Below are 12,038 nucleotides of genomic sequence, written 5' to 3'. Positions count from 1 at the left end.
GTCTGGCTAGCCTCTGCAAGTTTGGGTTTTTAGAAGACGAGATGATTCGAAAACCAGCTAGCAGAGCATACGGCTGACCCTAGTCTACGAGAGAAACTGTTGATCGCTCCGGATGACCTGTCGCTGTCAAAGGTGGTGGAAATGGCCTTCCAGCTGAAGTCTGCCGCTCAGCCCGGCCCCCTTGTACACTGCTCCCTCGGCACAGATAGTGGCCCCATCTGCTCAAGTAAATCTGCCACAGTATGCCAGCCCTGTGGAAAATGCGGCACAGCAAGAAGGTCCTGGGTTCAAATCCCCGGTCCTTTCTGTGTGGAGTTTGCATGTTCTCCCCGTGTCTGCGAGGGTACTCCAGTTTCCCCCACCACTAAAAACATGTCAGCTAGTCTCCAGCCAGCTGGAGTTGGTCCCCGGGCACCGCCCGTCCATCAAGCCCAACCACCATTCACTCAGTGGGCTCCCGAGCCAAGCCATTCACATGGTGCACGGTGGAGGTAGACAGTGTTTGCCCTTCACTGCTGCTGGACACTGCTGCCTCCAGGGGCCTCATTTATAAACGCTGCGTACGCACAAAAGAAGGCGTATGCCACCTTGTAAGCAACTCTTGGGATTTATAAAAAACAAACTTGGCGGGAGAATGTGCGCAGCTCTGACCCTGCCGTACGCACAAAATCTGGAGAAACGGGAAGCGGCGACACCAACAGCAGAGGGATGAAATCAAACAAAATATGTGAAATTGATACATTTGTGTGAAATAATCAAATATTACCTTAATCATATGAAGGATATATTGGCAAAAACGAAGAACGAGGCATAATTTGTATTGATTATTCCGGATTCAGATAAAGAGAGAGAGATGTAATTTATTGAAGCACTAAAATAATTTCACACACGTGGAAGTACTGGCCCGGTCCAACCAGCCCGTTCGGACGCACTGGTTCGGGTAAACAACCCTCGCACCTTGGGCTTCCTTTTTTCTTTCTTTTTTATATTGTAATGTAAATATATAAATCACATATTTCAAAGGAGGTTAAATCGAAAGCAACTGGACTTAGTTATTTGTACAACAAATAACTAAGTCCAGTTGCTTTCGATTCAACCTCCTTTGAAATACTATGACCTGGGCAAATGAGAATATGCACCGGCATAAATCACATATGTGTTGTTTATTGTGAAATGGACTGAATCGGCGCTGACACATCAGCCTTTCTTTTTTTTTTTTTGCTGGGTTTGGGAGAATTGATGCTGGTGAGTCCGGCCACATCACATGGAAGTCGGAACCGGCTCGTGGGCTTCTCATAATAAACCAGTAGGTCTGCTTGCCCCGGAGTCTCCCGCCCCCCTCATGCCACATGAGCCGCTGTGCGTCTTTACGCATTGTGAGTGCAAGTGAGGGAGAGTTATTAGTATCCAACCATCACTTAATTTTCTGAACAGCTACAGGTGGGAGCCGGGAGGGGGGGGGGGTGAAAGACGCACAGTGGCTCATGTGGCGTGAGGTTTATGATGAGCAGCGCACGAGCCGGTTCAGACTTCCTTGTGCTGTTGCCGGACTCACCAGAATCAATTCCTCCGAACCTAAAAAAGAAAAGAAAAAACCCGTCTGCCTGATGCGTCAGCGCTGATTCAGTGCATTTCATAAAAAGAAAGAAAGAAAAAAGGAAGCCTGAGGTCCGACCCGAGTCCTAGAGGACTCCAGATGGAAATTAGCCCTCGGGCTACAATCTGACACATTTACAGGTACTACGGTAAATGTTTTATTAATGTGCATTGTCCTGACTTCTAAATAAATAAATGACAAATTACAAATTTTGTTCACCCGAACCAGCGCGCCCAACTGGCCCAGTATTTCCATGTGTGTGAAATGTATTTCCTAGGCTCTTGTTCCCCCTTCTCCCATCTATTGGTTCATTTGGTATGAATGAATATTCATCAAGGGTGTTCCCTGACCTTATATAGGTACCGTATGGGCGGGGTGAAGTGCTTTTTCACGTGCGGCAAATTTAGTATTGATTGTGATTTATAAATGGAAACAGGCGTAGGACATGCGTGCGCACGCTTTTATAAATTGGAAAGTTTTTGTGCGCACGCATTTCCTGTGTTTCCTCCGTACGCCACCTGTTGTCATCTTTCCTACGCACAGTTTTATAAATGAGGCCCCTGGTCTCTACTTAATGAGTCCACAGTACAGTGGCTTTTCCCTTGACAGACAGTCAGGGCAGGTGTGGAGGAGCTGTATGGCTATGGACATACTAAAATCGGCATGGTACCGTCTCTGTCTGCTACAGCTCCAGAGCTCTTCTAGCATTCACCTTTTAGGTGTCCCGCCATGATACCAACCTCTTGGGGTTTGATTTGTTCTGCACCCTGAGCTTCTCCATCACAGACAACACGGGTGCCACCATACTGACAGTGACCATGCCCTGGCAGCACCACTGGCCATCACTTTTCACTGGGCTGGGCTGCCTTACCGCCTTCAACCACCAGCCCATCATTGACCCCACCGTACCCCCGGTCATTCAACCTTTGCGCCAGCTGCCCCTCACCCTATGTGATGATGTCACGGCCAAGCTGCAGAAACTGCTGGGTGCTGGCATCATCGAGCAAGTCAACGCCTCAACCTGGGTCTCTAACCTGGCAAAGAAGAAATCAGGTTGCCTCCACCCCTGCATCGACCTCAGGCAGGTAAATGAAGCAGTGATCCCAGACAAATATCCACTGCCTACGGTGGAGGAGCTCTCTGCTGTTCTACAGCTCAACGGTCTTTTCCAAGCTCAACCTTAAAGCGATAGTTCACCCAAGATTGAAATTTCACTCATTATCTACTCACCCTCATGTCGACTAAGGGCTTGGAGAAGTTTCCGAGTTATCCGTGGCTTCTCTGAGTTACAGTTACAAAACATCCAAATACCTCCATGCTGCTCGTATGTAATGTCCGTCTTGTATTGAAGCCCAGAAATGCGAAATTGTCCCAAAAAAATTAAATATAAACGCTATAAACAAGCTTGAAAAATAGACTTATTAAAAATGTTTTGGGACAATTTTGCATTTTGGGGCTTCAATACAAGACGGACATTACATACGAGCAGCATGGAGGTATTTGGATTTTTTTGGTGTGTCTTTTTGTTACGAAGACAGTTGGTATCCATTTGCAACCGTTATATTGACATGCACTGCTACATCGAGACCCCCTGTAACTCAGAGAAGCCACGGATAGCTCTGAAACTTCTCCCAGCCCTTATCGACATGAGGGTGAGTAGATAATGAGTGCAATTTCAATTTTGGGTGAACTATCCCTTTAAGGCTATCCACAGGTCCCCTACACCCAGACTTTACCCTGCGGACTGTACGGCTTGCTTCACCAGCGGTAAAACCGACCTGCCCCAGCCTCCTCCTTTACAGCCCCTGCCGTGGCCACCGGCACCTGTGGACCCACATTCAAGTGGATATCTGGGGCGAACTCCACAGCGTCCGTCAGCCCCAACGTTTCCTGCTGGTCGCCTATGACCTCCATTCCAAATGGCCTGAGGTGCATCCCGTCGGTTGCATCACCACCAGGGTGGTCACCAACTTCCTCTTTTCCCTGTTTGCACGTTGGGGCGTTCCAGATACCATCACCACCGATAACTTCACTTCCTTCATGAAGGGGAGAGGAATCAAACATATTAGAACTGCCTTATACCACACTCAGGCTAAAGGTGGCATAGAGAGGTTAAACCAGACACTCAAGAATGGGCTCAGAGCGTCTATGGTTTTCCATTTTCATTGGCACTGTAGAGCACTCTACTTAATTACAGAGCAACATCACACACCACAACAGGCAGTTCTCCAGCCCTCCTGATGCTGGGACGCGAACTGCAACTTCCCCTGGATCGTCTACGCCCTCCAATGGGAAACTCTCCAGCAGTGACACCTTCTCTGAAGAACAGAGTGACAGAGCAGCAACGGCGTATGAAGCAGCGGTTTGACAGAGGGCATCGAGCCAGATGCCCGGCACTTAAAGTGTTGGATTGGGTTTAGATCCGTCGACCCAGTCAGTCCCACAAGCTGCTCTCATTCTGGTCCGCCCCACGGCAGATCATGGCACGCCTGGGGCCGGCTACCTTCCATCTGGCTGATGATTCACGTTGGCACGCCAGCCGCAATAGAAGGGTGGCCCCACCATCTGACTCTGACCAGGCAGCTGCAGCTGAGTGGCACCATACAGATAGGGACTGGGAAGTGTCGAATGCACGGCCTGAGACCCCGGCTGCGCATCCGCCTAAGCAAAATGCATTGTCTGAACCTCTGCAGCCTGGACCTCGTCCTGCCTGGGCCCACCAGAGGCCATCTTACCTCATGGACTATGTTACAGACTTTTGAAATTCTAGCTAGTGCATAGCCTGTCAGGTGGCAGAATAACCCACAAGGCTATGCAGACAAGCTGGTAGTCTACCCAGTGTTGCCAGTCAGGTTGGTTGGTTAATAATGTTCTGTTGCACTGGTTCAGGTTCTTTAGGAGGGGGGTTAATGTAGCATACAGCCGTATGCCAAGATATAAGGGGGTCACGATAGTGTGACATCAGCCGTAAAGTGATTCATGTATAGGTGTAAAATGGCGGTTGTGAACAATAAAGCGAGAGTTTGCATGTAGTCATTGTCTGTGCATTCTTGGATATAACATCTACTTCAATTAAGTTGGATTCTTTTTGACTTTCAGATAACTTTACTACAAGTTAAATGTGTCAGAATTTGGTGATTTTCATGGTCTAATAAAAGACAATGAACAGAGCTAGCTTCTGTCCAGGCAGCAGCTGCACAAACCACTCAGCCATGTGTATTACAGAGCAAAGGCCCAGCAAGGGCAAGTTTTAACCTACTCTCTCTCTGACACTTAGACACACACACACACACACACACACACACACACACACACACACACACACACACACACACACACACACACACAGCCCAGGTTGTGTGTCTTAAACCTTGTAATAACAGCTTGTTGTGTACAGTTAACATCCTTATTGCTCAGGTTTGAGTGTGGATTGTGTTAAAGGTTTGTTGTGTGATGTGAGTGGTGCTCCAATATGTGATACTGTGTACAATGTGTGTACTGTTATTGATTTGAGTTGAGTCTTAACCAACAGTATAATTGTGTCCTCCTGATGCGCTATAAACAGTGTAACGTTTGACAAAATAAAGCTACATATTTTAAATCTAGCAGCATGGTGTGTGGATAATAATCTCATACTGAACATCAAGAAGACCAAGGAGATTATTGTGGACCCCCGCAAAAAGAAACAAAACAACCATCTTCCACTCTCTATCGGCAGTGAGGCGGTGGAGAGGGTGGCGCACTTCAGATTCCTGGGAGTGACCATCACTGAGGACCTGTCCTGGGGCATCAACACCGCCTCGGCAGTGGGAAAGGCCCAGCAACGGCTCTACTACCTGAGGCAACTGAAGAATGCTGGGATCCAGAAACAGCTGATGGTGAACTTTTACAACTGTGCCATCAGCAGTGTTCTGACATACGGTTTCCTAGTGTGGTTCTCCAGCTGCACTAAGGCCGAACAGCAGGCACTCCAGCGGGTGGTAAAAACAGCGGGGAAAATCATGGGGACCATTCTACCAGAGATCAGTACCATCTATACCTCCCGCTGTCTGAAGAGAGTGCGTAACATCCTGCGTGACCAACACCACCCGGCCCATCACCTGTTCCACCTGCTGCCCTCAGGTAGAAGGTACAGGGCCTTATCTGCCAGAACCACCAGAATGGCCCACAGCCTGTACCCTCAGGCAGTGAGGCTGCTGAACAGTGCCCCCCTCCTCTCTCTCCCCCCCTCACATGGACAGTAACCACACCCCACCGTACAATAACTGTGAACTGGTCTTTGCATTGCTGCAACACACACTATACTACCTCTGACCATGTTCTCTGATGCCCCTGTTTCTGTTTTTGTCTTTCCTTGTTTACACTCCATGTCCCCCCCCCCCTCCCCCATATGGACAGTAACCACACCCCACCGTACAATAACTGTGAACTGGCCTTTGCATTGCTGCAACATACACCATAGTACTACCTCTGACCATGTCCTCTGGCACCCCTGTGTTTTCTTGTCCTCTTTTTCATGTACATGATATGCCCATGGGATTCTGCACCATTGCACATTTTGCACTATGCACTTTTTCACTATGTAAGGTTGTATGCTCCAACGTAATTTCATTGTTATTTATGGCAGTGACAAATAAATGATTGATTGATTGATTGAAAGCAGAGCCATTAGCTCGTTATTGATCTGGATATTATGCTAATGTGGCATTAAGCTGCGTGCAGAAATAAAACAGAGTCTGACCTCAGAGTCTCCAGTCTACAGTCTGGACTCTCCAGAAAACCACTCAGATCCTTCACTCCTGAATCCTGCAGCTTGTTTCTGCTCAGGTCCAGTTCTCTCAGGTGGGAGGGGTTGGACTTCAGAGCTGAGCCCAGAGAAGAACAGCTGATTTCTGACAAACTGCACCACTCCAATCTGAATAAAGAATAAAAGAAGAAGATGAAATGATTGATGATTGATCAGATGTGTCCTGATCAATGATCAGTGTGTAACTGAGTAGAGGGACTTTGTCCCTGTGTTGTTGTGGATAATCATCATGTGGCCTTCTACACACATCATCCACATGTCAGCACAGATTCATCAGCTGCTGCTGACCTCAGATCAGTCTGTCAATATACAATCAATATCTGATCAAGACCTGTTGGACTAGACACTGACTGCAACTTTCTGATTCAGGACTGAACTGGATAAAAGGTTAAAGATCCAGACCTGATCCAGGACCACACACACACACACCTGCAGTGATCAGATCATTGATTATTGATCAGACTGAGTGAAATGAGCTGAAAGTGAAGAGTCATTGTCAGTGTGAGAGAAGAACAACAGGAAACATGAGACAACAACTATTTCAAACGTCCTTCATTCGTGACATCAAAGTCAATGATTCAAGTTCTGAGTGAAGATCAATCAGGTTCAGTTGTGGATCAAAGATCTAAGATCTACAACAGTAACAGTCAGTGAACTGACCTCAGAGTCTCCAGTCTACAGTCTGGACTCTCCAGAAAACCACTCAGATCCTTCACTCCTGAATCCTGCAGCTCGTTGTAGCTCAGGTCCAGGTGTCTCAGGTGGGAGGGGTTGGACTTCAGAGCTGAGACCAGAGAAGAACAGCTGATCTCTGGCAACCTGCAGCCCTCCAATCTGAATAAAGAATAAAAGCAGTGAGTTGAGGACAAAGCTCCTTGTTGACAGCGTTCAGTGTCTCATCATCTGTTCAGAGCTGAAGAAGCTTCAGAAAGAACAAGTTTAGAAAATCAAAATCTAACAGCTGAAGCAACAGGAAGCAGGTTAAACAATCACATAGAGAGAAAACAGCTCATTAATATTCATGAGAAGCTGCTGCTGCTTCAACACAGATGCAGTGACTCCGCCTCTTCACCTGTCAGCTCCACCTGTGGCTCCATCCAGACAAACTCATGTTGTGCAGCCACATTGATCAGAGATTTACTGACCATGCTCAAGACAACAAACATGTGAGGCTGAACTCTGTTACCATGACAACTAACGTGTAGAAACACATGTTGAATGAAGCTCAGAGACAGAAAAACCTGAAACCAGCCCACACACACACCTGCTTAATATGGGATGTTGGCTTTGAATGGCTTTTTAGCCTCCAGCAGTTTAGCAGCTAATTCAACTGCAGTGATGCTCCACTGGAGAGGCGAACACCTTAATGAGCTTTCATCTTAAGAACAACAGCAGCTCTTATTTGACGGGAGACCAACGCCTGGGCTACGGTGGCTAACAGTTAGCAAGTTTTAACTTACTCTCTCTGATACTAAAAAACTTTTACACACACACACAGCCCAGGTTGTGTGTCTTATCTGTTGTAAACCTTGTAATAACAGCTTGTTGTGTACATGTAACAGAGTTAAAATGCACCATTATTATTTATTATATTTGGTTTGTGAATTTGATCTTATTTAAATAGTTTTATTTTCCTTCTACCTGTGAGAGGACATTTTGCTTTCTTTTTGTCCCTCCTGAGCTCACGTAGTCCTCCAGGCTTCTGTAGCCCCTCCCTTCTTACCCCCACAGAAATGTTTACTGTGGCCGAGTGTGAGTTCGGCTGGGAAATCCCGCCAACATATTTTTGTTGTTTTCCATGTAAATGTGGTTTTAAGTCACTGAATGTGTGAAGAAGAATGTGCACGGAGAATGTAAATATGTTTATCCGTTGTTTTCACTAGTTTTTAAAGCAGAAGTAAGCGATCCGGTCGTTTTGGCTAATGCTGCGTTCCAGGCCGGCTTTTGAAACTGTAAATTACAGCTTCAAGTCACGGCTTACGACTTTGTAGCGTTCCAGGCAACCCACTCGTGTTTCTCCGACCTGTTTTACCTGTGAAAGTCACTATAACGGCCACTCGTAACTTCTGACCCGTGAACTCGTACCAGATCAAACTGGTACGACTTCACAGGTCGGAAAAACACGAGTTACGAGTTGCCTTGAGCGCACCATAACAGTCCTCGCCCCTACGTCGCCACATTCACGGCGTCCCTTGGCTGCACACACAGCCCTGCATGCCGTTCTCTCTCCTCATTGGATAAAAACTGTAGGATACGATAAAAGTTTTCTCCTCGGCTCAGAGCAGAGCAGAGGGACTGACAGACCCGTGTGTCGGTCCAAACACTCTATGTAAGTGATTGCTGTCGGAAGATATAACTATTTAAGACTTATATTAACACAAATATATCACTTACTTCAGCTTTAAGTTCAGAGCAAGGTTCACAAACTATTTTATGTTACAAATATCAGCACCACTCGGCTGCCTCGTTTTAAGCTACATACAGAAACTGTGGTTCTATTTGTGTGTGTATGTGTGTAACGAGTGTCATTCTGTATGTTTAGGCGTGAGCCAAAAAGACAGATGACGACATTTTGTGTTTGAATTGTAGCCCGCAGGTTTGTGGTTGTATTTTATTTTTTTAAGTTTTAAACTTAGCAAATGATGCATGTTTTTGTTTTGCCATGGGATGGCACTCTCTATTCATTCAATACACACCCCATGTTCTACAGACAGCTTATGTTTTTTGTAATTTTCTTTAAAGTATTAGAGAATAATGTGTAATGCACAGAAATGTGCGCCCGGCATTTTTACATTGCACTCAGTGGCTTTTTGTGTTTTGATGGAGCTTAGACTAACTAACAATCAATCTGAATGTTTTATTTTTTGTTTCTTTTGTAGCTAGCACCATGTCTCATAATTATTTTGACACCCTCTTTGAAACCCACCGTTCACGCTATCTTGAAAAACTACAATGAATGAATCTAGCGGTATGCTCCTTTCGCCTCCCACAATGATCAATGACTCCACACAGTGGCCAGAAATGTCTGACCCAGACATCTACACGTATTTGGTCGAGTCACCGGGTAGGTTTTGGCTAAGTGTTGTCTGTAAATAGCCTGTTAACAGCCAACTTTATGTTAGTTAGTTTGTCAAGCCAGTTAGGCTGAACTTTTCAATGGAGGGATGCCGGGCGCTGCCCCTAACTTACCCAGGATGCATCAGTCATTCTCATTTGCATAAAAATGGCGCTCTGGTCTATGGCTGAGGGCGTGAGCCAAAAAGACAGATGACAACATTTTGTGTATGAACTGTCGACCGCAGGTTTGGATAAAATAAAACTGTAAACACTGCAGAATTCTTCTCCTCATTGTGACGACCCACTATGGTTAACATCCTTGTTGCTCGATTTGAGTGTGGATTTTGTTTGTTGTGTGATGTGAGTGGTGCAGCTGATGTCGGGACGGCGTGGATTGTGGGGTAAAGGTGTTGCACATGTTTAAGACTTGGATCTGTACGGAAGCCCTAAAGGGCCAGGTCCGTATACATTTTTTTATTACCGTTTTCTCGTGATAGCGACTTATTTCGTTATCTCGAGATAACAAAGTCCTTTTTCTCGTGATAACAACTTATTATTTCGTTATCTCGAGATAACAAAGTCCGTTTTCTCGTGATAACTTATTAATTTATGGTAGAATGTGTCGTTGACATGGTTGCCTAGCAACATGATTCACTACAGCTACTGTTCAGCTTGAGCATGGGGCAATTAGAGTGTCTATATATCTCTAGGCACTCTAGGGGCAGTTAACTTAAGTCTACTCTACTCACTGGTGTGATTATTGTCCACACCAGCTGTCAACAACTTACCGGTAAGTTACACTTAACGTTAGTTTGTATAACGTCACTGTGCTGGGTTTCTTTAAGGGGACACCGGCCGGTGGTCCCATCTATCCTGTTTCAGCTAAGCTAACGTCTACTGGCTGCTGCTGTCAGAAATCACATCCTTACTTTATGATAACATTAATATGGTATCTCGAACCAACAGACACCTGTTGGCTGCGACCAATGACAGGCAGCAAGTAGCTAACATTACCTTAGCTGAAGCTGCCAGATAACGTAGCCAACCTCTCATGTGTTTATGCTAACCGGTAGCCCCTTAAATAAACCCAGCTCAGTAAACAAACTAACGTTAAGTGTAACGTACTTGTTGACAGCTCAATAGAGCAGAGCAGAGCAGACTAGTGGCAGCTCTTGAAGGCTGAAATCGGGATGATGTGATCACATGAATCAGCTCACTGATTTGAGTTCTACACATGGTTCTGGGCAATTAACGCTAACCAGTCACCCAAAGGGATATTCCTGTGGCCAAGTAGCCAGGGCACATGATCAATTGGAGGCATAGTGACAGGACCCTCAACTGTCACACCACGAAAACAGCTCTTCTGTCACGTTATATCTGTACATGTGTAGTGTTTCCAACAGACTCGCTTTAGTAGCCTCCTGCTACAAACATACAGTGGCTAACCAGCTGCTACCTTGCTGTAAGCAGAAGTGATTGCACTGGGGAAACATGTTGCTAGGCAACCATGTCAACGACACATTCTATGATTATATAGAAAACGATAATAGAAAAATGTATACGGACCTGGCCCTTTAGGGCTTCCGTAGATCTGTGTGAACCATTGTGCATAAATCTGTTTGTTGTGAGGTTGTTGTGTGATGAGCTGTCTGAGGTGCGGACCCCCCCACAGCCCTGGTCTTGGTCTGTCAGCGCCTGCCTACCTTGTCCTACAGCCTCAGTGTGGATCAGTAGAATATCAGCCTCATGACTGCAGCTCAGTATCAACACAACTTTCACATCACATTCATCTGAGCACAGAAATAAAACAGAGTCTGACCTCAGAGTCTCCAGTCTACAGTCTGGACTCTCCAGAAAACCACTTGGATCCTCCACTCCTGAATCCTGCAGCTTGTAGTTCTGACTCAGGTCCAGGTGTCTCAGGTGGGAGGGGTTGGACTTCAGAGCTGATACCAGAGAAGAACAGCTGGTCTCTGACAACCTGCAGCTCTCCAATCTGAATAAAGAATAAAAGCAGTGAGTTGAGGACAAAGCTCCTTGTTGACAGCGTTCAGTGTCTCATCATCTGTTCAGAGCTGAAGAAGCTTCAGGTCCAGAGGCTGTGGACACAGTCACAGTGGCTCAGGAGAAACTGTCCACTGTCTGAAGCTGACCTCTGACCCCTCACTGACAGTGGAGTCATGTGACCAAACCCTAACCATGTCATGTGACCATGAGCTGAAGTTTCCTTCCTGTGGAGCCCAGTGTTGATGTTAACCTGACCTCTCACACTGGGAAGCTGCTTTGACCTTTGACCCTGAACCAAGCAAAGAGGGAAAACTCAGATCTACATCACATCTGCTCAGCTTCAGCTACAGTGGCTGATCCAGCTGTTCTGTTAGCAGCTTCATCATCATCATCATCATCATCATCATCATCATCATCATCATCATCATCATCATCATCATCATCATCATCATCACCACCACCACACTGACCTCTGAGTGACCTCTGACCCTTCACCTTCTACCAGCTGCAGTAACATGGAGTCACAATCAGTCGCTGCTTCAAACTGAACTTCACACATTTGAACTGGAC

General features: G+C 46.2%; 1 protein-coding gene across 1 annotated transcript in view; it reads right to left on the bottom strand.

The window, feature by feature from the left end:
- Positions 1 to 12,038, bottom strand: part of LOC310987529 (uncharacterized protein) — a 300,910-nt gene that overhangs the window by 29,462 nt on the left and 259,410 nt on the right. The window contains exons 25-27 of the mRNA XM_083973836.1: positions 11,281 to 11,457; positions 7,065 to 7,238; positions 6,339 to 6,512 (exon numbers count right to left, since the gene is read on the bottom strand). Coding sequence (XP_083829962.1) covers positions 6,339 to 6,512; positions 7,065 to 7,238; positions 11,281 to 11,457 — 525 coding nt within the window. The remainder of the gene's footprint in view (positions 1 to 6,338; positions 6,513 to 7,064; positions 7,239 to 11,280; positions 11,458 to 12,038) is intronic.

This window comes from Trachurus trachurus (assembly GCF_905171665.1).
Source record: "Trachurus trachurus genome assembly, chromosome: 6".
In the NCBI taxonomy this organism is placed as follows: Eukaryota; Metazoa; Chordata; class Actinopteri; order Carangiformes; family Carangidae; genus Trachurus; species Trachurus trachurus.
Note: the sequence above shows the minus strand (reverse complement) of the source record. Positions and strands in the feature narration are given on the sequence as shown.